This window comes from Theobroma cacao, chromosome 5 (genome assembly GCF_053813885.1).
Source record: "Theobroma cacao isolate CCN51 chromosome 5, ASM5381388v1, whole genome shotgun sequence".
Lineage (NCBI taxonomy): Eukaryota > Viridiplantae > Streptophyta > Magnoliopsida > Malvales > Malvaceae > Theobroma > Theobroma cacao.
This window is the reverse complement of record NC_142643.1, coordinates 36,816,596-36,842,583: the sequence shown is the minus strand read 5'-3', so window position 1 is coordinate 36,842,583 and position 25,988 is coordinate 36,816,596. Positions and strand designations below refer to the sequence as shown.

The 25,988-nt window shown below is 33.6% G+C and overlaps 2 protein-coding genes, 1 long non-coding RNA gene and 2 pseudogenes across 4 annotated transcripts; all 5 read left to right on the top strand.

The window, feature by feature from the left end:
• The first annotated feature begins 518 nt into the window (after positions 1 to 518).
• On the top strand, positions 519 to 1,506 carry LOC18599120 (Cysteine/Histidine-rich C1 domain family protein). Its single transcript, XM_007028947.3, has one exon. It carries the CDS (start codon positions 521 to 523, stop codon positions 1,277 to 1,279), a length of 759 nt encoding a protein of 252 aa, XP_007029009.2. The 5' UTR covers positions 519 to 520; the 3' UTR covers positions 1,280 to 1,506.
• Positions 1,507 to 7,184: 5,678 nt separating this feature from the next.
• LOC18599119 (uncharacterized) lies at positions 7,185 to 8,320 on the top strand. The gene is made up of 2 exons (XR_001927847.2): positions 7,185 to 7,871; positions 7,992 to 8,320. It is a non-coding gene; the product is annotated as an uncharacterized LOC18599119 (long non-coding RNA).
• Positions 8,321 to 11,172: 2,852 nt separating this feature from the next.
• LOC108661882 (putative L-type lectin-domain containing receptor kinase S.5 pseudogene) lies at positions 11,173 to 13,679 on the top strand (annotated as a pseudogene).
• A 954-nt stretch (positions 13,680 to 14,633) lies between these two features.
• Positions 14,634 to 19,921, top strand: LOC18599118 (4-hydroxy-tetrahydrodipicolinate reductase 2, chloroplastic-like). 2 transcript variants are annotated; one of them, XM_018120535.2, is made up of 10 exons: positions 14,634 to 14,814; positions 15,149 to 15,357; positions 16,047 to 16,284; positions 16,582 to 16,715; positions 16,806 to 16,880; positions 18,206 to 18,307; positions 18,843 to 18,952; positions 19,048 to 19,135; positions 19,219 to 19,262; positions 19,556 to 19,838. In XM_018120535.2, exons 2-10 carry the CDS (start codon positions 15,154 to 15,156, stop codon positions 19,590 to 19,592), a joined length of 1,032 nt encoding a protein of 343 aa, XP_017976024.2. In that variant the 5' UTR covers positions 14,634 to 14,814; positions 15,149 to 15,153; the 3' UTR covers positions 19,593 to 19,838. The 2 variants fall into 2 exon arrangements, with proteins under 2 accessions (XP_017976024.2, XP_017976026.2); XM_018120537.2 differs by lacking the exon at positions 19,219 to 19,262 and having other exon boundaries at positions 14,637 to 14,814; positions 19,556 to 19,921.
• A 3,669-nt stretch (positions 19,922 to 23,590) lies between these two features.
• On the top strand, positions 23,591 to 25,868 carry LOC18599117 (putative L-type lectin-domain containing receptor kinase S.5 pseudogene; annotated as a pseudogene).
• Positions 25,869 to 25,988: the final 120 nt, after the last annotated feature.

The window sequence follows — 25,988 nt, the reverse complement described above, 5'->3', positions numbered from 1 at the left end:
CTTTTTGCGAAATGAGGATTGGCTTGTTTATTTTATATGCAAGTGCTGTGTCTTGCAGGTACAGAATTAGGAGAATTGAGGGAAAGTAACCTTAGGGAGAAGAGAAAATGTAGAAAAATGGACTCTTGAAAATCAATAATATTGTTTGTTAAGCCAAACTTCTCAGAATTTTCCTGCAAGTCAATATATTGTTTTCTGTGCGCATTTGAAGTGTTCAAACCTAGATAAAATGGCGGATATACATCTACAATCGAATCATTGAATAATAGTTCATTTTTTCCAAGTCAAACTATAAAAATGTCCACTATCAATTGGCAGTTGCATAGACCAACGAGCCAGCTATAAAAGCTTTAAAGTTTTAGCAACTTGTTAATATATGCATATTGTATTTGTCCAATAAAGAACAAGAAACATGAAACTCTCCTTTTAGGAACTAATGAAAACTTGACTTAGTTTGTCGAGAAATGCTATAAATAAAGCAGTTCTATCAACCAAACTACAGTAAACAGAGACAGAGATAATGGAATACAAGCATTTTGGCCACCAACATAACTTGAGAATTTACCAATTGCAGCCAGGAGATCATGAATACCGTTGCTCAGGCTGCGACTCATTTTGTTCAGGATCTGCATATGGCTGTTTGGGCTGCAAGTTTTTCCTCCATGAACAATGTGGCAATGCAGGTCGTTCCTTGCAACATCCTTCGCACCCCTTTCACCATCTTACGCTCGTCCCATACACCACCCACTTGGCTGGCACCTTCGCCTGTAATGCGTGTGGTGACACTGGAAATGCCTTTTCCTATTGTTGTCCTTTATGTGACGTTGATCTCCATGTCCCATGTGCTTTCTTACCTCAAATTATAAAACACGAATCTCATTTGCATAGTCTTAGCCTCACTTATTCTCTCCCTTTCCCTAATGTTTCCTCCCGTTTCTGTGATATCTGTCACAAATTGTTGGATTGCAAGTATTGGTCCTCCAACTGTTTTGCTTGTAATTTTGCTGCGCATGCTCTTTGTGCTGCAAAGGAGATGAGACGTGAAACATGTCATGGAGAACATGTCTCTAGCAGTGGAACCACAGCACCACAATCCAATGAAATTCATCTTAAGGAAGATGCTGCGTCTGGGACCACTCAGGATCAACCAGAACCAGCAGAAATACAAGATCCAACTCTCCAGGCTATGTGTGAGTTAGAAAGACTGAAGCTGCAGATGCAAATGACTAATGAATTAGCAAAGATGATGGCATCATTCAATCTTAGTTCTTTGATTTGATGTTACCCAAAGCTCTGTTAATTGACAATAAAAGTTAACTTGATCTTTTTCAAGAAAGAAAAATTGGAAGGAATAAGGGCTCTGCGGCTTCTACTATATTCACGTATGGGATTGAACAGATAATAAAGGTGATTACGTTATATATTTTCCTATTTCAGGTCTTGCATCTCAAAAGTGTTCTAAATCTTGTAATTTTTAAAACATTTTTCATTTATGATCAACAAATTGCTTCCTCTTTGTTTCTCCTTTCTTCTTCTTCTTTTTTTCTTTTTTTTTGTGTGCCAAATTATAATGGATTCCATCGTGTGAGTTTTCCTTTTCTTGATAATTTTCCCATTTACTTGAAGCTGCATGGGGTGGCTTAATTTGCCAATTTAAGAACTGAAATTATTATATATTAAGTTGAGGATTTAAATAGTTAGTTTTAAGGACAAAATTATTATATATCTATTACATTCCGTATGATATCATTTTAAATGATTTACAATTTTGAAGTTATTTAAAAAATAAAAGTTAATAACAAAAATTATTAAATTTTATAAACGTTACTGAAATTATTATTAAAAATTATTAAATGATTTAATCTTAAATTTATAAAAGAGTAATAAATTATTTAAATTTTTATTAAATTGAGAAGACATATAATTAGCAAACAGTTTTAAACTCAATTCTTTTAGTATCTGCCTTCAATGCTAACTTTGACATACATACTGAATAAACAATGTTAGTTTAGATTAAACCATTTTATAAGATTTTAACAAGCTGATCCGAACATGTCCTCTCCCTCTTCTCAAACTTTTTCACTCTCTTGAAGCTAAAACAACAAGATTTAATAACAAAAATATGATTTTGATTTCATTTGAGATTTATTTTTCATCTATTTACAACGAAAATATCACTCAAAAGTTAAAATATGATTTCAAAAATTAAAACATAAAAAAGAAAAACCAAACAAGTATTATCACATAAGAAAAAAAAATGAACACATGACAAAGATTTGGATTCACATAGGTTTTCACCTTTACCTTGTAAAATTTTTTCGTTTACAATTACAATCTAAAAAAGTTAACAACATATTCCTTTTTTTTTTTTATGTACCCTTCTATCATCGAACACAAATCCTCTGCCCCCTTTCGTGCCCCCATCCGTGCCTCCTCTCCATATTTTTGCCATCTGTCCTATCCCTTAATGGGATGTTAAAAACAGTAGTGCCACAATTTTAACACCGTTAACGTCACTTTAAAAAAAAAAAAAACAAAACAAAATCTCATTCTAAGTTTTCTTCCTATTTGCTACCTACTTCACTTTTATCTTGTTTTGGCTACTTGCTTCTCTTTTGCTTCATTTTCACCAAGATACTTTTTATAAGTTTTTTTATTAATTCTTTAAGTAATCACACAAGGATTGCAAACCATCTTCCAACTTGTTTATCCCAGATTTAGCATGTCAATACACATTATGGTAGAAAACAAAGAAATATAGCTAATATTAAGCCTAACTTGAAAACAACATGAGATTTATAATTGAAGCAAAACTCAATATCTATTTGACTTCATGAATTACAAACGTGGGATTTATCCATGCCCATAATGAAAAAGAAAAAAAAAAGACTCTTCATCAATCAAGTGGCATGGCGTAGCGACACAACAGACACAAGTGACTCTTCTCTAGCCATCGAACAATGCAGCCTCCATGAAAAACATGCCCACAAGTTCGGCATCCCAACTTTCCAACCCAATAGAAGTAGAAGACTCCAAATTTATTCTTGATATAAAAAAAAAACAATGTTTGGCATAATTCAAACTATATAAAACTTAACAAATATGAAAACCAAAGTTTTATCTTAAAAGCAAAATAAATCGCTTTTATCTTGCGTAAGTAAATTACAATAATATTTAAAATATGTTGGTGAAGTCATATCTTTCATCTATCTTTCTCGTCTCCTTTCGAAGTTTCTCTTTGTGAAATAGGAACTTATGGTATTTGAGCCTATACATATATAAATAAAAAATTAATTAAGTATTATAATCAAAAATAAAAAAATAAATCATCAGCTTTGGTGCTATTCCAGAGCAATTAGCGATTTCAAGTTCAACAGCTTGAGGGAGATTAATTGCCCTTTGAGATATTAAAAAAATACGCTTACGCGGAGAAGCTAATGCATGTGTATGTTTTGCAATAAATTTAGTAACACGTAATTTATCATCATATCGTGAAACTTTTAATACAGCTAAGTACCCAAATCTTGTTTCTGGACGATGACTTTTGATATTATCATCTCTTTTATCATTTCTTCGAGTTCTTTGGCAAGAATAACAAAAAACCCTATCTACCCAATTACCATACTTATACTTATGTCCTTTAGTTCTTCGAATACTAAATCCAACTTCTTTGATATATCTATTGTAAAAATCATAAATATATTGTTCTGTTTCAAATTTCATTCCAACTTTTGGAATAATTTCTTCTGACATATTTTTATGAGCTGAAATCATAATATTAGTATTAGAATCAATCATGTTTGAACACTTATCTTGCTCAGGATTTTGCTCCTCCATTGGTTTAATTGATGACAGAATATCATCTTCAGTAAATTCTAATCTTTGACATAATCGATCTTTATTAATTATATTTGTAGTTTCTTTATCCATTCCCTAAAAAATAAAAAATAAACAAATTTAGTTATCTTTTAAATTAATAGAAGAATCATACCTTCTTTTTCTACTATTTCATTCTATATGCTCAAAAATTTATTAATTAAACACAATTAATGATAAAAATACATCAAATTTGAATTAAACAATACACATACACATATATATAAATATATAAAGTTTAAAAAATAAAAAAAATAAAAAAGCCTAAATTAAAAAATTAATGAAAAGAGAACCACCTACGACTAAATTTGATATCAATATTTTCATGCAAGAACAAAATACATAATGAAACATGAATAATTATGAATAAGACATAAAAAAAAACTGAATGCCTTTCAAAAGAAAAATATGAAAAATGTTATTTGCTAGCACAAAATTCAATAAAACCTCATGTACTGAATCAATAAATATAAAATTGAAATTTAAAGAATTAATAAAAAAACTTACAAAAAGTATCTCAGTTGAAGTGAAGCAAAAAAGAATAGGCAACCAAAACAAGGTAAAAGTGAAGTAGGCAGCAAATAGGAAGAAATCCTAGAATGAGATTTTGTTTTTTTTTTTAAATTTTTAAAGTGACGTTAACGATGTTACAAATTGTGCCACTATCGTTTTTAACATCTCATTAAGGGATAGGACAGGTGGCAAAAATATGGAGAAGAGGCACGGATAGGGGCACGAAAGGGGGGCAGAGGATTTGTGTTACCTATTTGCTACCTACTTCACTTTTACTTTGTTTTGGCTGTCTGCTCCTCTTTTGCTTCACTTCAACCGAGATACTTCTTGTAAGTTTTTTTATTAATTCTTTAAATTTCAATTTTATATTTATTGATTCAGTACATGAGGTTTTATTGAATTTTGTGCTTGCAAATAACGTTTTTCATATTTTTCTTTTGAAAGGCATTCAGTATTTTTTTTGTCTTATTCATAATTATTCATGTTTCATTATGTATTTTGTTCTTGCATGAAAACATTGATATCAAATTTAGTCGTAGGTGGTTCTCTTTTCATTAACTTTTTAATTTAGGCTTTTTTATTTTTTTTATTTTTTAAACTTTATATATTTATATATATGTGTATGTGTATTGTTTAATTCAAATTTGATGTATTTTTATCATTAATTGTGTTTAATTAATAAATTTTTGAGCATGTAGAATGAAATAGTAGAAAAAGAAGGTATGATTCTTCTATTAATTTAAAAGATAACTAAATTTGTTTATTTTTTATTTTTTAGGGTATGAGTAAAGAAACTACAAATATAATTAATAAAGATCGATTATGTCAAAGATTAGAATTTACTGAAGATGATATTCTGCCATCAATTAAACCAATAGAGGAGCAGAATCTTGAGCAAGATAAGTGTTCAAACATGATTGATTCTAATACTAATATTATGATTTCAGCTCATAAAAATATGTCAGAAGAAATTATTCCAAAAATTGGAATGGAATTTGAAACAGAACAAGATATTTATGATTTTTACAACAGATATGCCAAAGAAGTTGGATTTAGTATTCAAAGAACTAAAGGACATAAGAATAAGTATGGTAATTGGGTAGATAGGGTTTTTTGTTGTTCTTGCCAAGGAACTCGAAGAAATGATAAAAGAGATGATAATATCAAAAGTCATCATCCAGAAACAAGATTTGGATACTTAACTATATTAAAAGTTTCACGATATGATGATAAATTACGTGTTACTAAATTTATTGCAGAACATACATATGCATTAGCTTCTCCGAGTAAACGTATTTTTTTAATATCTCAAAGGGCAATTAATCTCCCTCAAGTTGTTGAACTTGAAATCGCTAATTGCTCTGGAATAGCATCAAAGGAGAGTGTTTTCTACCATAATGTGTATTGACGTGCTCAATTTGGGATAAACAAGTTGGAAGATGGTTTGCAATCCTTGTGTGATTACCTAAAGAATTAATAAAAAAACTTATAAAAAGTATCTTGGTGAAAGTGAAGCAAAAGAGAAGCAGGCAGCCAAAACAAGATAAAAGTGCAATAGGCAACAAATAGGAAGAAAACTTAGAATGAGATTTTTTTTTTTTTAAAGTAACGTTAACGGTGTTAAAAATTGTGGCACTACCGTTTTTAACATCCCATTAAGGGATAAGATAGATGGCAAAAATATGGAGAAGAGGCACGAATGGGGGCACGAAAGGGGGTAGAGGATTTGTGTTCGCAAATAGGAAGAAATCCTAATATGAGATTTTGTTTTTTTTTTTTTAAAGTGACGTTAACGGTGTTAAAAATTGTGCCACTGCCGTTTTTAACATCTCATTAAGGGATAGGATAGGTGGCAAAAATATGGAGAGGAGGCACGGATGGGAGCACGAAAGGGGGCAGAGGATTTGTGTTATCTATCATATGCTTTATTCCGAAAGAAGTTACTCTAAAATGAACAAATCAATGTCTGACATATTCATTTCCTTTTCATTTCCAAAGCATACACACAGATATGGGAGCCCAAAAATTTGTCACGGCTGCAGCCAGATCAAGGTCGTCCTGGTGAATTAAAAGCAGAGCTCAGCTCTAAATTCTGCTACGTGCATTAGACCCACCTTTTCCGTTATCTATTTTGTGGTTTAGGTGTGGCTACTAGTGACTAAAACAGATAATTAGAAGTGGAATTGCTGTTGAAATTTTGTGGCAATATTAATTGCTTGGTCTTTTTCCTTTTTGGCCATTAATGGCATGTTTTTCTACTGCAAAACATTGTGACGCATGATGGGATTGAGCATTATGATTATTGCTTATGGCTGCTTTTGTTTTAAAGTTCTGTAAACTCCGTGAAGTCGCTGTTTACAACCAAGGGTTTTTTCTTTATTGGACATTCCAACTAATTTCTAGTTGATATGACTGGTATTATTTTGTATGACTATAATTCTTATTACCAACTGAATATTTTAGGGTAACATCAAACTGTATTTCCGGCTGGAAAAGAAAACAACTGATTGCTCATATATCGTCCCTGCTTTTCATTTTCTGTTTGTGTGGCTAAGTTTCATCGAACCGAACTTACATTATTTGATGTGTTGTTAAAGAAGGAACCTTTAAAGCTGCCAACAACCAATGTATGACATAAAGTCCTGTCTCGATATGTGCATTTGAAGATTTTACAGCCTAGACAATGTACTTTTGCTCTTTTACAAATTGGTTTGAGGTTTGTTGTCACTGCATGTTATTGCCTTTTTCTGTATGCTCTGTCTCGAGATAATTTGAACATAGAGAATCAGACATACTGATGGTCGGTGGAAATGAATTATTGACACCAAGGGCTAAAAATTCTACCGACAAAGAAAAAGAGGATGACGTTTACTTTGCCTGACCTATATAGCTTAAGCTTTCACTGAGATCAGATCTCAGACCCTTGCGGAGAGGGAGAGAGAGAATTGGATGGGGATCATCACCCTCCGACTCTCTGAAGATCTCACATGAGTTTAACTGTTACTCTCTTGCAAGTGAATGTACCTCCAGGTCCGAGGAACGCATCCTAGGACCATCCTATAGTCGTAATCAATGCAAGTTCTTCCACCACAAAATATGCCCATAAGCTCCTTGGCTGACGCAACAGTCCCTTCACCCAAGACACTATCTCACTTCCTCGCAGAACTGCCTTCTACATGTGCATATGGATGAGAAGCTAAGATGCTTCATGTCAGTTACTGTCTCGGTCATGGCTTCTTCTACCATTGTACAACCTGAAGCCTTAATAATTTCCAGATCATTATCGTTTCTGAAATAAATCAACTGTTTTGAGGACCCTCCCTTTCAGTGATCCCACCGAAGGTTCAATGCCGGGCTTGCTGTCAGGCTTCTTCAGACCAAGTTTGTGCATGTTCCAATCTATAGATCACTGATAACATCTTATTCAAGAAGCAGCTGGTTGAAGGTTTCAGTGAGATTTGCTTAATCTATTCTGGCAGAGAGTAAGAATCTCAATCCAATATACAATACACATGTAGAGTGGTAATTTGGAGTTTAATTGTCAGGAATCAATTTAGATGCTCCCTTTATTTAGGTTGTGAAATACTTTTTTGGTGTTACAGTTGCAGGCCAATATTAAAGGAGAATACAAGGAGCACTTGATGGATAGAAAACATGGAAAAGTTGGTTCTGCAAGGAGGGTGAGAGGGTGTTATGGATGAAAGGGATGTTGCATCAGGCGAAGAGCTATGGAGCATGTTTTGTGGAGGAAGAACTTGCCTTGTGAGTATGACCCTAGGTTGGACCTCTGATGGGTTGATCGTACCTATAGCCTAGACTAGTGTCCAGTACTCTTGTCTAACCTCACCGTCTCTCTATATCTGTTCTTCTGTGTTTTGCCGCTGTGATTCAATAAGAGGACTTTGGACAATAAACATTTCTACTTTCAGCATTGATTCTGTTATCGATATGTGCTTCAAAAATTTTATTTTGCATTTCATTTTCATTTTTTGGATCTCATTAATCCAAAAAATTAAGAGCATGATTTCCCGGCAGCTGTTGAATTTTGTCTCTCTTTTTCATGCATCTTCTCACACTAATTTCTGGGTAACTGAACAGTTATATCTCAGTTATTTGTCGGTAGTAATAATTTGTCGGTTTCCTTTGTTTTTTGAAGTTAATTAAGAACAAATTTAAGTGAGCATGTGTCACGGGTCATGAATTCAAGCAGCATGAGGAGGCGTTGGGGATGAGCCACTCTTAAGTCGATCAACATTCTTTGCACTATTATTTTGATTTTATCATTATTTTTTAATTGAAATGCTGATCAACTAGTTATTAGAGTATATAAGAATTTTCAAATCCTTGAAAAGATGAAGTCAATACTTCTTTAAATTAACAACTTTTTTTTTCTTAAAAACTAATTAAAAAGTCATATCAGAAATAGAAAACATTATAAAGGTTAGAAGTCTTCAAATGAGAACTAATATTCTTTGGTTCATTCAGTTTTTTATATGTTGTTCCTCTTACTTATAAGCAATTATTTTTGAGACTTTGACATCTGAATTATGATTAAACAAATGGCTTTACAAACATATGATGCATTGCATCAATCATAAGGCATGTCCTAAATTTTGAATGAGAGTTAGTTGTTGACATTTAAAGAATCATTCCTAATGTTATGTAATTTACTCGCTTCTAAATAATAATAATAATAAAAAGTTTCTAAGCTTATTTAGGAATATATAACAAAATTATCATTGAAATTTTAAGAAACTATATTACAGAAAATATCCTACTTCAATTGAATTGAATTGAGACAAAGTAAAGCGTCTTAAGTAATATGGGTATTTAAACAACTAATTTATATTTTTGAGATTATTAAAAAAAATATTTAGTGAGTATATCTTATATGAAAGTATTTTTTATTGTTTTATTTGTTCGAATGATAATCACACAGATCAACACTAATAAGGTAATAATGTGTGTGTTTGTCTGTGTGTGTGATTTTTTTTTTTTTTAATATGAATAGAGATTAGATTCAATTCAGTAATTTTACTTCTAACTCTATGATTGCAAAGGAAAAGATTAAGAGATGCAAATTACACTAATACTATCATTTTTTTGGTTATTACAAGTAAGATAATGTTCTACAATTTACAATTAACTATGATTGAATATTTAATGAAAGTTCAAAGAAATTCTTTTTTTCTTAGATACTTGGTATTTAGGATGTGCTTACAAATTAATGTTGGCTAACTATTGGCTAGAAAATTAGAACCTAAAACATAAAATATTTCAATATTTAGTTGATATTGTGTCCTAATAGATGATTAAATTTTGAATATTCAATTGTCTGATAATGTAACTAATCAAGTATGATTATTATTATTATTATTATTTAATTATGAAGTTGTATATACAAGTAAAAATTACAATAACAACCAAATAACCCTTAAAATGTACAGAACTATTACATTGGATATAAAAAAATTAAAACGAAATAAATTAAACAATTAAAAAACCAACAAACTAGCATGTACATGGTTAGAAAAAACTGAATATGAATTAGATCAAACTCATACATAATAAGACTTGAATCTAAGACTTACAAGGTACTAGGACTTTATTCTTACATTTAGAGAATGTCTTATTGGCATTGAGTAACAATTGGCTGATGGAAGGATCTTTATAACAATTCATGTTTTTCATTACCCTGTTTTAATTTACATTTAATTTTAAGTAATTCATAGATTTTTATATAAAATATACGTTCTAGATCTAAAACTTATTAAGTTTAATAATTAATTGAATAAAAATTGACCATCATAATCCACAAACTTGATTATCACATTACTTATAAATATAAGTTAAGAATGATAATAAAATCAATTTAAATTATTTGTTTGAGTATATATTTGTTTTGATAAAAGGATCCTTTTCACGTATCACTGGACTCAAGCTAAAGGAAAATATATACAATTAATACATATGGCTAAAAGAATGAATACATATATATGTATATCACAGATTATGCTGCAGAAACATATTATATATAATATGGAATAAAAAAAATTGTGAATTTAGTTTAATTATTAATTAATGTAATTAATTATCTATACAATATGTTTTACATTGAAAATTTTATATTATAATATTTACATAAAAATTATAATAAAAATAGTGGGTCTCATTTTTATATTACTTTTCTCTTACCGTACACGCAGCCAAGTGCTAATGCTGCTCGATTTACATATTGAAGTGATGGTAGCAAAAACATCCAGTCTTAACTTATTTAATATGGCATTAATAATCATTAAATTCATGTTCAAAATAAAAATAGAAAAAAGTCATGATAACTTGTCAAAATATTGCATCGAAATATATATAGTAAAATGTTGATTCGAAACAGTTTAAGGATGTTTGGTAGCAACTTTTTTGGTTAAGCGTGCAGTGATACCTTTACAAATCATTAACCTTTTATTACAAAGACTTTTGGCTAATGTCAGCCAAAATTTAGTAGACACCGGATGAGCATTATGCATGTAAATCAGTTCCCTCATCTTTCTTTGATCATGGAGTGAGAAGGATGTTTGGGAAGGCGAATCCAGAGAAATAAGTAATTGCCACAATTTAAGCTAGTTGTTAAGAGATTGACACTTCTGAAAACTACAAGTTCCACCAGAGGATTGGAAGAAAATTAATGAAGTCTTATCACATTTTCCCTTCTTCAAATGACAGACAGGCAGGTATAAGTTCTGGGTCCTTCCCACATTCCATCCATCAGTCTTGGCTGCTGGAATAGCAATAAAACAGCGAGAGCCAGCTAATTGTTTTTTATTTAATTGTCAAGCTGATTTTGACCAGGATTACATGGATTTCTTCGATGTCCATCACGGCATGTGAAGCGGGCCCTGTACGTTTTTGCAAACCCAGAAGCTTTGACCAAGATACAGGGAATTGGAAAAATACTCCCTATGTCCTCAATGAACTGTTTGTCACTTTAAACAGGATATTTGCTAATAAAGTGATTATATCTTTTTTTTTTTTATTTTATGACTGCAAGAAATTTCTATGTTCAGCTTGTACTAGCATCAACAGTTTCAGAAATCCCTTGCCAATTCTTGACACGATTTCTGACCCCAAATCCATGCCCTTCTTCCCAGCTGCTAAGCTGCTAGTGCAAGCAATTGTGATCTGCAGCAGCCTTATGCAGGTTCAATGCCTGAATTTCAATTATCAATCATTCAGCACAGCAGATGCCAATGATTTTGTTTTTCTTAATTCCTCGATCATCAGGAATACCATTCAAGTGAGTCCTGTTATTGCGGATGCATCCGGAAGAATCCTGTATAACCAGCCACTTAAACTGTGGGACAAGCTAAGAGGCACCAAGTCATCATTCAGCTCAACCTTTGTGATTAACATCAGACCGCAGACCACTCCTGGCGGCGAGGGACTAGCCTTCATATTAACTGACAGCACGACCCTCCCAAGCAATAGTGCAGGTCAATGGCTTGGGATTGTAAATGTAAGTACCATCAATGTCAACAGCATAGTTGCTGTGGAATTTGATACTAGGAAGAGTGATTCAGAGGATGTAGACGATAACCATGTTGGAGTAGATCTGAAAAGCATCTACTCCATCAAGCAAGAACCCTTAATAGGCCACGGTGTTAATCTTTCAAGTAGTGAAGATATCACCGCTAGCATCCAGTATGATGCAAAATCTGACAAAATGACTGTTTTTGTCGTGTTAACTAGAACGAGTGAGCAGAACATGGGGAATCCAATTTTCACCGTGGAGCTTGATCTGTCTAAACATCTTCCGGAGGATGTTTTTCTGGGATTTTCAGGTTCAACAGGAGAGAATACCCAGGTCAATGCTCTGAGGTCATGGAAGTTCACCAGTTTTGAAATTAGAGTTAAAGGTTCAGTCAATCTTCTTTGGCTTTGGATCTTGATTCCAATAATTGTGATCATTTTGTTAGTTGGATTTTCCTACTTGTTATATCGGAGACACAAAAACAGTATGAAACAAAAGGAGGATGACGAGAAGGAGATTGAACAAGAAATTCAAAGGTCATCCACTGCTCCCCAGAAATTCAGATTGAAGGAACTTAAAGCTGCCACAAGTAATTTCAGTGCTAATAACAAACTGGGTAGTGGAGGATTTGGCACAGTCTATAAAGGAATTTTGAGAAAGGAGGAGGTAGCTGTGAAAAGAATTCTAAAGAATACACGACATGGAAAGCAGGATTTTATAGCAGAAGTGACCACCATCACCAACCTCCACCACAAGAACCTTGTTAAACTATTGGGTTGGTGCTATGAAAGCGACGAACTCCTCCTCGTTTATGAGTTCATGCCAAATGGGAGTTTAGACAGGTTCATATTTGGGAATACAATTCCAAGCAATGCGGATACAACTCTGAAATGGGAAACAAGGCACAATATCATTTGTGGAGTAGCCAGGGCGCTGGACTATCTCCATAATGGTTGCGAGAAAAGGGTTATTCATCGAGACATAAAAGCTAGTAACATAATGTTAGATTCAGACTTCAATGCCCGATTGGGAGATTTTGGACTGGCCCGAACAGTTCAATTGAATGAGAAAACGCACCATTCAACCAAGGAGATTGCAGGAACACCTGGCTCCATGTCTCCAGAAAGTTTTTCACACCGGTAAGGCAACTGTCGAAACTGACGTCTATGCATTCGGAGTACTTATACTGGAAGTTGTCTCTGGGAGAAAACCTGGGCATCAAAATGAGCAAAACAACTACGACAGAAGCATCGTAGAGTGGGTATGGGAACATCATAGGATGGAACAAATCACTGATGTCATAGATCTTCGATTAAACAAAGATTTCCATGAGGATCAAGCAAGGTGCATACTTATGTTGGGGCTGGCATGTTGCCATCCAAACCCATTTGAGAGGCCCTCTATGAGAACTGCTTTGCAGGTTCTTACAGGGGAAGTAGCTGCACCGGCCGTGCCTACTGAAATGCCTGCTTTCATGTGGCCGGCCGCGCCTCCAGTCATTAGAGAAGAGATGGACAACTCCATCACCGGAGGTCATCTTACCACAACAACGGAACTCAGTGGCAGATGACCCCCGTCAAATATTTCAAAGTAAAAATTTTGTCCTCTTTCAGTGTTTTCCTTTGGTGGACAGGAGAGTTGTTGCATACAGAGTAACTATATTGATAGACTTGTAATTTAAGCATTTAGATTACCAAACAAAACTTTCTTGTGTTTGACAATCAAACTTCAGATACCATTCTTAAGATAAATAATTTATCATAAATAGCTCACTCTTTTTTTTTTTTACATACAATTCATTCTATCTTTTTTCTATAGTTTTCTCCATTAAATTAAATCCTGTATATAAAATTTTTGACTTGGCATGAATCTCACACAAATTTTATTTTCCAACTTAAAAACATCATAGGCTTGGCTTATTCTTTCTCTTTTTTAATATATATATATATATATTTATGTACAACACTTGGCTTATTCTTATTAAGGAACTGGAGGAAAATAACACAGAGAACCTTCTTTAAGTTTTCCCTAGTTTTCTTCTCAAAACCAAAAAAGTTCTTCCTTATTTTAATTCAAATCAAGCATGGGCTCTTTGGGATGATCATATTAAATCATGAATATGTGCATGTAAATTTTGTGTCAAAAATAAGCTAAAAAATTCAAAGATAAATAATAATTTTATCAAATGAGATATGCAAGTACAATTTTTGGAAATTCTTTAAAATTGAAGAATAATTTTTTTTTGTTCTTTTCTTCGATGTTCTTTGAAATTTGAAAATCGTTTTCAGAGGTGTCTCAAATGGTTTGCATGAGTGTTGTATTTTTAGTATTAGGTGAAAGATTTTTACAAGAACTTAAATTTTTTTATTTTATTTTTAAATTATTTTATAAATATATGATGACTCATTAATGAATTTTAATTCATCGAATTTGGATTTCAAAACATGTGCATGTGGTTCTAAAATCACTTCAATTTAGCAACCATAAAAGTTGAAATTTTGCTAAATAAATTCTACTATTTTCATTTCCATTTCTACAAATATTGAAAAAAAATTAAGAAAAAGGAGAAAAGTCCTTAAGAAATATTTTAAAGTTATGATCCTGAATTAAATCAAAAGTATAGAAAAATAAATTATTTTAATCAAATATTTTGATTACATTTTCAACAATAATAAAAAGGGTTTTCTTGGTCAAAGTAAATTAAATCAAAAGTATAGAAAAATAAATTAAATAAAATCTCTGCCTAGCTCTTCTTCGCCAACTCTTTAACTCCAAACGAGCTGGAGTTTTGTCACATTTTCTCTTCTTCCTCCATCTTTTTCCAGCCGCCGCCACATCCGTTCTTCCCGGCGGCCCTTCTTCATCTGCGCTCCAGTTCGTCGCTCTCTCTCTTGCTCTTTGTCAGTGCTTGCTTTTCTGTACAGCATTACTTCTTTGCGGTTTTTTTGTCTTTTTTTTATATAGAAATTCTTGCATTTTCATATATATTCTGCTATTCTTTTCATTTTCAACTTAAATTTTTGGATGATAATTAATTTTAAATTTTGTTAATTTTAACTGGTTCTATCGATTAATGTTGGATGCTAATTTTAAAATATCTTAAACCTTAAATCTTTCCTCTTAGTTAAGATACTTTACTAACTTATTCTAGTAGAATTTCTAACTGTGAGATGTTTGTAATCGAGCTTTGGATATGAAGGTTTTATTTATTTAGTTAGTTGTTTATTTTGACAGTCAAAATGGCTTCTCTGCTTAAAGTCTCTGCCAATGGGTTTCGGTCGGAGAAGTTACCATCGTTATCTAAAGGCAACAGAAGACAAGGTATTGTTGCAAAGAAAGCAGCTTTTGGTTCAATCCCAGCGGCAATGTCCTTATCCATGTCTACCACAGCCGTCCAACATAACCAGAAATCAACTTCCCTGGACCTCGCCATCCCAATCATGGTACCATTTTTCCTTTTTGTTGAAGAAGAAACTTTTCAATGCAATGTGCTTGAATTGGATTGATTTGTCTATAAACTTTAGATGGGGAACATTGTCACTAGAACTAATTGATGATATTTTTCCCTCAAAGCTCTAAATTTATCAATGGCAAACAAAGCATCTTGTTTTGATAGACATTTTTTATCTTGTGTGCATCATTCAATCAGCAAACCTTTGATCATGCAACACAGATAGCTACTTCAGGGATGACTTGCTTACACTAATTATTACACTAACATCAAGGTTATCAAATTCTGTACAGTTTCTGGTACTTTTTTCTTGGATTCTGATAGGTAAACTTTTCTTAAGGGTAGGATGTTACCAAACTTACCTAGGAATTGTACCAATTGGAGCTTAATCTCTTAGCTGTCTTGTTAACGGTGATTATTACAGTTCAAATGTCAAGTGTGCTTAAATAAACTCTGTTTAAATCTTGGTTTGAGGCCACATATTGAAAGCCACCTTTTTTTCTATGTCAGTCGTCATTTCTTTTTGCTCTATGTTGCTTCCCCAACTTGATGCTCTTTTGAGTTCAGAGGACTACTTACTACACTTGCGAAAAGTAGTTATTATTCTTTTTTATAAGAATGATGTCCATATAACATGGCTTAATAATCACTCCATTACTTTTGTTGTTCCTTTATTTGTAGGTAAATAGTTGTACTGGCAAAATGGGAAAGGCTGTTATCAAAGCAGCAGATTCTGCTGGACTTCATATTGTTCCTGTGTCTTTTGGTGCTGAGAAGGAGTCTGGGCAAACTATTGAAATGTGTGGCAAAGAGATTCTGGTCCATGGTCCTTCTGAAAGAGAAAGCATCCTTGCTTCTGTCTTTCACGAGTATCCAAACCTGGTCATGGTAGACTACAGTGTGCCTGCCGCAGTTAATGGTAACCTGTTGAGAAACATACATATAAACTATCTTATATTTCACATTAATGAAATAAATAAAGCAAGCTTAACTTGAGTGAGAAATTTTTTGATAGTCCAAGGAATAATGTTTCTAAAAGCTGAAGCCATGTTTTAGAGATAATCTATCACCATGACTGATTTTTTTCTCTCAGTTATATCATGAACTATCTTATGACAGTTTTGTTAAATAAATTTGTGCATGCTACTCAAGTTCAACATTATGAGTTGATCTCTTCATTTGTTTCTTTTTGGGGATGTGGTTTTTCGAAATATAGATAATGCTGAGCTATATTCCAAAGTTGGAGTGCCTTTTGTTATGGGAACCACTGGTGGAGACAGGGATCGACTGTATAAGACTGTTGAAGATTCAAATGTTTATGCTGTGATCTCACCACAAATGGGGAAACAGGTCATCTAACCCTTAAATAGTTGAAATACCACTTTAAATAGTTCGAAAATATAGTTTCTTATTGTAGGTTAATACTGACATCTCTGTTAGGTTGTTGCCTTTCTTGCAGCCATGGAGATCATGGCTGAGCAATTTCCTGGAGCCTTCTCTGGATATTCTCTGCAGGTACTGTTTCAATAAGGTTGTTTGGAAAGAACATTCCAAAAGTGTGATCTATGGCTTGCCAGAAAAATAATTGAAGGGTTTTGGTTTGTGACTCCTAGTTATGGTAGCCTTTATTGTTGTGTAGGTTTCATGGTCCAACACCCCCCCCGGCCAATATAATTAATTCCAAATTTCCAATTGAGCCTTGCCTTAGTGCAATTTCTTGGGACTGAAATTTTGTCGCTTATCTTCATGGTTCATATAGTTCTAAGCTGTTTCTGACATGAAAATATGCTAGGATGGTTCTTGTGTAGTGATTTTTTATGTGTCTGGTTCCTTAATTGTTACTTCCACTTTAACTTCTAAGCCTTGCTTTAGTTAAATCCATTGTAAATTTGTAATGCAATTTCTGGTATTTTTTCTGTCACTATTACTTTGAATATGCCAAGCTATGTCACTATTACTTTGGTATATTTAATTAAGAGAGCCACCAAAAAATCTTGTTAATGTAGATTGAAATGCTGAAAAGTTTGCATTATTTAACCTTCGAGTTTTATTTTGCTGAAATCTGAAAAACATTTGAAACAAGGTTTATAAGGTATAACCAATTGCACAATTAAAGAACAATTGAGGCTGTAAAATGGAACTTTTTGGCGCACTATCAAAAAGCCAGTTTGATATTGAGATTTTTTGAACAGATGTTGCTCCAACTCATCATTTTCCTTGAAGTACCCGTGTATGACACATACCCATCGGACATGGGTATGGAGGTCTGACCCCTCATATATATGAAATAACTCAAAAACAATTGTACATGTGTCGGATACATATCCAATTCAATAGTCACCCTTGAGTCTGAGTAACATAGGATGTCACCTTTGGAAACTATTGAAACATATGGTACTTTGGTGCTTTTCTCTTGCTTCTTTCTTTGGATAATAGCTGCTCAAAAACCTTTGTGCCAAAAATGAAGAACTGAAATATCTGTTAACTTTTGGAGTTTACAGCTGACTATAAATTTAATAATCACATCCAATGGTGTTTACATGCTATAGGGAGTTTAGAAACTTATATTAAACTTGTTTTCTGTTTGTAAAATTTTTTTGGACTGCTTTCACTTTTCTTGAATATTATTTGTAATTAGTCCTGATGTCTGTGCCGTTAGTCCTATTGGTTACACATTGATTGTCTTCACCAATATTTCAAAGTAGAGCCTTAACTCATTTTAACTTTAAGAAATACTTCTTTAGACAATTGAATCTCAGAAATCAAAAGGTGATTTTATTCTACTAAGTTGATTTTGATGTGCTAGTAATAAAGCCGATGCTTATTTTTTATAATTCAAGGTGATGGAGTCCCATCAAGCAAGCAAACTGGACACCTCAGGGACTGCTAAGGCTGTAATATCTTGCTTTCAGAAGTTGGGGGTGTCATTTGATATGGATCAGGTGCATGTTTATCATATATTCTTGTGGCATTGGTTTGTTATATAATCCCATACATGCATACATACATACATACATGTGTGTGTGTGTGCGTGCGTGCGCGCGTGCGTGTGTGTGTGTGTGTTTGTATCTTGGTTCCATATTTATAGACTATTTTTCCTGACATGTCAATTCAGAATTGTTGGTTGGCATTGTTGGGTGGCATTATTATAGAAGTTTGTTCTTCCTTTTCTGATCATATTGCAATTTCTCTATCACCTTCTATAGTCGCTTTTTTTTTATTCTATTTCATTTTTTGGGAGGGGGGTTCATATATTTTCTCAATGCAATTGAGAGAGAGAGAGAGAGAAAGAGAGAGGTTTTTTTTTTGTTTTTAGGTTTTTTCTTGTTGAGGATATTGCTTTTAAGAGTAAGTGACAATGGTCCATCTGCCCATCTGCAATTCACCAGTTTATTGTCATGATAAATTTCTTTGATTAAAGAGCTCCTGCTAAAATTTGGACTTTTTAATCATTGATGTTTCCTTTTCTTTTTTCAGATACAAATGATCCGCGATCCCAAGCAGCAGATCGAGATGGTGGGAGTTCCAGAAGAGCATTTGGCTGGTCATGCTTTTCATTTGTATTGTCTAACATCACCTGATGAAACGTAATGACTAACATTCTCATCTATAACTATTTCTTCGTCAACTTGGAAACATCAAATGAAATTTCTTTGATCAATTTTTGAAAATACTTCTGCAGGGTTTCATTTGAGTTTCAGCACAATGTTTGTGGCAGATCGATATATGCCGAGGGTACTGTTGATGCTGTACTTTTCCTTGCTAAGAAGGTGCTGTTATTTCTTTTTCCCCAGCCACTTTGAGTCTAATCTAGTATTTTACAGAATGTTTTGTTTTTACTGTTTACAACAAGGTCCGCTTTGAGGGGATAACTGCCACATGCTCAGCCAATAATAGGTGGGATTTTGAATATCTGTAGTAAATATCTTCAACTCTGACAAATTTCGAAAGAAATTGTTCATGAGTCTAAATGGATTAATGATGCCCAGATTATATTGAAAAACTGCTAAAGGAGAAAATTGCATTTGGTAGTTTCAGCTCATGAAAATTGTATTCTTTGGAGTTCATGATGCTGATAGTAAATGCCTTGATCTTTTTCTTTCATGGGGTGGGGAAGGAATTCCATTGGCATAGTTCATATGTACTCTTATATATATCACCGTTTGATTGTAAATATTTTTCAAGTGCAGGTTCAGTCAAAGGCCGACAAGCGCATCTACAATATGATTGACGTCTTGCAGGAAGGTAACATGCGATAATATGGTGTTTCTATGCATTTTGTTGTATCTCAAGATGTTTAGGATTATGAGACATAAGGAAGGCAATTTTGCATCAAGGGTGTGGGTCTTTTTCGTTCTTTATAGTTAGTCGTTAGTGTTAGTGTAAGAAGCACAAGATAATGATGTTGAAAGCATAATTATTAAACTGTGGCTAAAGTGATTGGTAATGCCACTAAAGCAGGCTTTGATCGTACCAGGGATGGGTTTTCTTGCAAATTTACTGCCCTCCGTTGCACAAGTAGTCAAGTAATATTTTTATCTGATATTTTACCATTATCTTTTTCGATTTTTACTTCCTTTCATTTTAAATTTTCGACTCTTTAATACTTCCTAAGAAAATTTAATGAAAAAGTTTTCAAATATATCAAAATAATATAAGTAATAAATGCAAAATTTGTACTATAAGTAACATTAAATTAGTAGTTAATGAAATGAAGAGAGTATTCAGGGGTGCGGGTGAAACAGTCACGGTTGATCTATGTTTTTATAATATTAAATTCAACAGTTGACGTAATCAAAAAAATAAAAGAGATTTCCATTTTCTTTCCGATGGAGACAGGAGCCATGAACAGACCACAATTAGACAGGAATGTGAAGCACGTTGGAGATGCCTTTTCCTCCTCCAAAACCCAAAGTCCAATCCCTCACCTAATAATTGGAAACATCCTTCCTAGTGGCATCAAACTGAACAGTTAGCAAAATGGTTTTATCATAAAGGAATTAATAAGAAATGGTCCCACGCAAAAGTGTCATAAATAAATACAAAGATTATATTAGACAATAATTAACCTTGGAGAGTCGCATCCATAAAATTCAAAATACATATGGCTCTTAAGTCATCGACAGTGAACGCTAGCCATCCATATAAAAAAGTTCGATCTTCAAACATTGTATATATTTATATGCATATATTTATATATGTGTAATTTAAAAGAAATCATCTTCAAAAGTTTGATGATCAATTGTTATTAATTTAATTGAGAAATCTTTTTTTTTTCCTGATAATAACACTAATCTGAATTAATCTTTATTTTTATGAAAATTTGGGGATTGGTAGAATAATACAAGAACTAGTTAGTAAGGCTACCTTTTTAGTTTTTTTTTTTTTAATCTTTTACCTTCCAAAAACTGTTCCTTGGATAGGTGACGTGAAGAAATTTCCTCATCAATTCCTTGCAGAAGAAAAAAAAGAAAAGAAAAATATAATAGTTGAAATAAATAATCAAATTTGGAGGGTTTATAAGAACAAAATAGTGGTCGTCAAGGTGATTTTTCAGTAATCATGCATAATGAGATAAGATACCTTGACTTGTTGGTGGAGCCGAGGAATCCTACGTTGAAAACCACGGAAGGAAGCTCGAGGGAAATTCCTGTGGAAAGGAAAATCTTTCATTGCACAAGGAAAACAATTACATAGCTCTGTTTTTATATACAAGAAAAGTAAGACTAAAAGTTTGTTACAAAGGAGGAAAAAATAGTTATAGTTAAGTTGGCTGTAAATTCACTAACTTTCTAAGTAAAGGTAAAAGTAAAAATGGTGAGTATTGGTAAGTTAATTTAGATACAACACACGTATCTGTTTTCTTCCTTTTTAAATGATCACGTGTGTCTCACATGCTTCTCTTCTTCTCTGAATACTAAAGCCCAGTTTTTCTCTGCAACTCGATTCTTCAACCCTCATTCCCAAATTAATGTCTTAAACTATCGTTTTTATAAACCGAGCACTAAAAGTTAAAGAAATTTCATCGGTCAATAGCTGAGAATGAATGGTGCAAACAAATAAAAAGAGAATCTAGAAAATGATGAACATACCCAAACTCATTTTGCAGATGTATATTGTCAACATACAGAATTGAAAATAATGAAATAATTTCAAGGTGTGTGTAATCAATTTTATTAGTTTTAAGTTTTATTCGTCTCTATTAATAGTGTGCCAAAAAGTTGTAGACGATAAATTTCGAAAATATAATGAAATCTAGTGATTAATTGTATTTTGCATTGACAAAATTAATCTACAATGATATAGAAAAAATCTGGATAATATTAAAAAAAAGAAGAAGAGATTTTTTCTATTAGTATTTAAAAACAAATATAAGTGTCAAGTACCTTTATAGTATATTAATTATATATTATTAATTTAATTAATTTCAAGACTAACCATGATTTGAAAAGCTTAACCATGATCTAATTTATATTTTAACCCAATTTAGTCCACTCATTATGAACTTATTCTTTTTTTTATTTAAAGAATTTGTTTCTCTTTTTCAACGTGAGATTGCGTTCTACGCTTGAAAATATCCAACATATATTACCATAGCAAACGTTCTAGCAACGGCCATGGTGGTCAACGTCCGTAAAAACAATTTACCGCATAATTCCATGCAAATAGAAAGATAGGTTGTTATGAATTTGGACTAGGTTTGGGCTGTAAATTTGGAGGATTTTCCTGTTCAACAACTCCCTTTGGTTGGAGTACTAACTAATTTAGCTAGAAATATTGCAGACTTAATTACAAGAACATCACCATATCAACGGCTTGGGGCTTGGCTTCAACAGTTCGCCAACCCTTTAAAGGGTCACGTCGAGCCATCAAAGTCAGCTAGCATTTTAACTTTCCCCTCCTTTCACCACAAAGTAAGAGAATATATCCGTAAGTCATTTACAAGTACCAAAAAAGTTCACAACTTAATAACTTTGTTCAATTGCATATTTATGTTGATATGATATTCTATTTCTAGTGACATGTCTATTCTGATTTACTTGTTAAGACATGGCAAAAATATTTATACAATAACTTTAAGTGAAAAAGTAATATGAGGTGTCTCACCATTGTTTTAATCTTTTTATTTGAGCTTCCAATCAAACATTAGAATAATTCATACTTTATTTTATTTTAATAAATTAAACTATATAATAGTTATTCATTTTTTATTTTGTTCTTATGAAATGGTTATTCCATTTCCACTCAACCAAAAACTCCCTTAGTATTAAATAATCCAAATTTCACTTTAATCTTAATTAATACAAAATTTGAAATCCAATGTACTTGCACGGTACGTAGTCTTCCATATATATTTTGAACAAATTATGTATGACTAAGAAAAATAGAAGAAATTTAGCTTTGAAGTGTGAAGAATACTTATTTTAAAGGTTATTATGTCTTTTCAATTCATAAACAGACGATGACTATCTGTTTAAAGAAAATCCTATTTCGTTCGTTCATCAAATAAGTCCAAGATATTCACAATTTTGTTTCTTTCCTCACCCTTTTCTCCTCCTCCATTTCCTGTTCTGTTCTACCAAACACAGTTTCTTGAGAGAGAGAGTTGACCAAACAAGTAACATAACATGAGATTCAAAGGTCACTCCAATGGATAAGCATAACTCTACGTTGACTACTGACCATGATCATTGTCAACTATACGTTCTGGAAGTTGTATATTGGTTTTCGAAAAAAAAAATCATGAAAAGTCATCACTCCATTTTAAACTTTGAATGGGATTAATATAAGCACGTCTGGAGGATATTGAAATAAACGGCAGATAAGAACATAATTTATATGATATGATTCCGTCACAGTGCCCGATATCCACAGGAGAAAGATTCAAAAGCTTACATGTATTATTGTTTTTTCTTCAAAAATTCTACGAAAGTATATAAGAATTAATCCCTAATTCTTTACGTGTTGTTAGAGAAATTATGAGTGACATAATCACAGAAGTATTAAGAATTATAATTAGTTGATTAATCTTCAATTATTAAAATGCTGTCATAATCTAGAGGGAAAGTCCAATACTCCAACTTTTTCCAAGAGTAGAAAGATATTAAGTGCAATAGAAGGGCAAGAAAATACATGGAAGTTGCCCGATCGTTCAACTTATTGGGTTGACCAAACTTGTTTTCCAAATTTGTTTGTATTTATAAATACACAATCACCTGTGAATTTAAAACATATCACCTCCAATCCAACTTTATTCATCATAACCGGAAATTTAACCGGTGAGGCTATTCCAGTGTTTCACTAGCAGAATGTGCTCTTCTCTACTGTCCTACTTTTTAATAATCCTAGCAGCGTCCCTGAGTCAGGCTCTTATTCGGGTAAGCTGCTTGGAATTTAATTTTTCATCCTTCCAGAAAGAAGATGAAAGTTTGCTCATCTTGAGCCGGAATTCTTACATAGTCAATGGAGCCATCCAAGTTACTCCGGATTTTATTGGAGCTCCCATAGTAAATTTCTCAGGACGAGCCTTGTATAAGAAACCCTTTGGGCTTTGGAAAGACAATGGCACCACCGCTTCCTTTAATACAACTTTCGTCCTCAATATCCAAAAGCGAACGTCTCCTGGCGGTGAAGGCCTGGCCTTCGTAATAACCACGAATTCTGGTCTTCCAGAGAGCAGCGAAGGAAAATGGCTCGGGATTGTAAATTCGACTTTGAATGGTTCTTCTCAAGCTAGGGTGGTGGCGGTGGAATTTGACACAAGGAAGAGCTACGCTGAAGACTTGGATGGAAATCATATTGGCTTAAACATAAACAGCATCGACTCAATTGAGCAAGTGTCTTTAACCAGCTACGGTGTTAATATTTCAGGAGGTGAGGATTTAAGGGTACATCTTCAATATGACGGTAAAAACTTGACAGTTTTTGTGGGGGACAACAAGACTCTTGTGCTTTCTCGGCCTCTTAATCTCTCTGCCTATCTTCCACAGAAGGTTTTTGTTGGATTCTCTGCTTCAACAAGCAATGAGACAGAACTAAACTGTGTCAAATCGTGGGCATTTTTTGGAACAGATATTGGAGGTGGTCGAAATTTGTTGTGGGTTTGGATCACGGTTCCGGTAGCGAGTCTGGCTCTGTTAATCGGGGTTGCCTTTTACTTGTGTTGGAGGAGGGTACCCACGGAGGGGGATTTGGAGGGTGCACAAGGGAACATAGAAGATGAGATTAAACGTTCCAATATGGCTCCAAGGAAGTTTCGATTGAAAGAATTGAAACTAGCAACTAGCAATTTTAGCCCCAAGTACAAGCTTGGGAAAGGTGGGTTCGGAACTGTCTACAAGGGATCCTGGAAAAGCAAGGACGTAGCTGTCAAAAGAGTATCGAAGAAGTCACATCAAGGCAAGCAAGAATTCATAGCAGAAGTAACAACAATTGGCAACCTCAATCACAAAAACCTTGTGAAGTTAATCGGATGGTGCTATGAAAGTCGCGAACTCCTTCTTGTGTACGAGTACATGCCAAACGGAAGCCTTGATAAGTTCATCTTTTGCGACGACAAGGCAAGCATGGAGGAATCAACATTAAGCTGGGAGCAAAGGCTAAGCATAATAAAAGGAGTGGCTCAAGCACTAGAGTATCTTCACAATGGTTGTCAGAAGAGAGTGCTTCACCGCGACATAAAAGCCAGCAACATAATGTTGGATTCAAAGTTCAACGCGAAGCTAGGAGATTTTGGATTGGCTAGAACTATTCAAGAAAAAGAAAAGACACACCACTCCACGATTGAGATTGCTGGCACACCTGGTTACATGGCCCCAGAGACCTTTCTCATTAGCAGGGCCACGGTTGAAACGGATGTTTATTCCTTTGGCGTTCTTGTCCTGGAAGTCGTTTGTGGGAGAAAGCCCGGTAACCAAAGTGAGAAGAATAACTATAACAACAGCATTGTCAATTGGCTATGGGAATTCTACAGGAAGGGAAGGATCACCGACGCCGCGGATTCCAGGATGGATGGGAACTTTGATGAAAAAGAAGTAGAGTGTGCGCTCATTCTGGGATTGGCCTGTTGCCATCCAAACCCACACTACAGGCCTTCTATGAAAACTGTTTTGCAGGTTCTTACAGGGGAAGCGGATCCCCCAGAGGTACCCCAAGAAAGGCCTTCGTTTGTGTGGCCAGCCATGCCCCCATCTTTCAGTGGAATCGATAACTCTCTTACAGGAAGCCAACTTACTCCATTTACGGACCTTACTGGTAGGTAAAATCCTAAGCTAGCGCAAACTGCCTAAGGAAGTGAAACAATGTTAATTATTTCCATCATTGATTCATTGCTTGTTTTTTGTTTTATCTGTTTAGTCTATTAGTAGATCATGTGCTTGTAAATACCGTAAGAGTGTTAAAAGTCTCTGCTATGTTTTACCCTTTTAGGGTTTCTTTTGGTCAGGCGCTCTTTAGACATCTGATCAAGTATTAAATATTGTGCTAAGAGGTGTTTTATCTTAACATCGAGATAGTCAACATCAACTTATGTATCGATCTTAATTATATTTATTTTCTACATAGGTTAGCTGTATATATATATATTCTTCAACTTGGAAAATGTCAGGCTGACCAAACGACTAA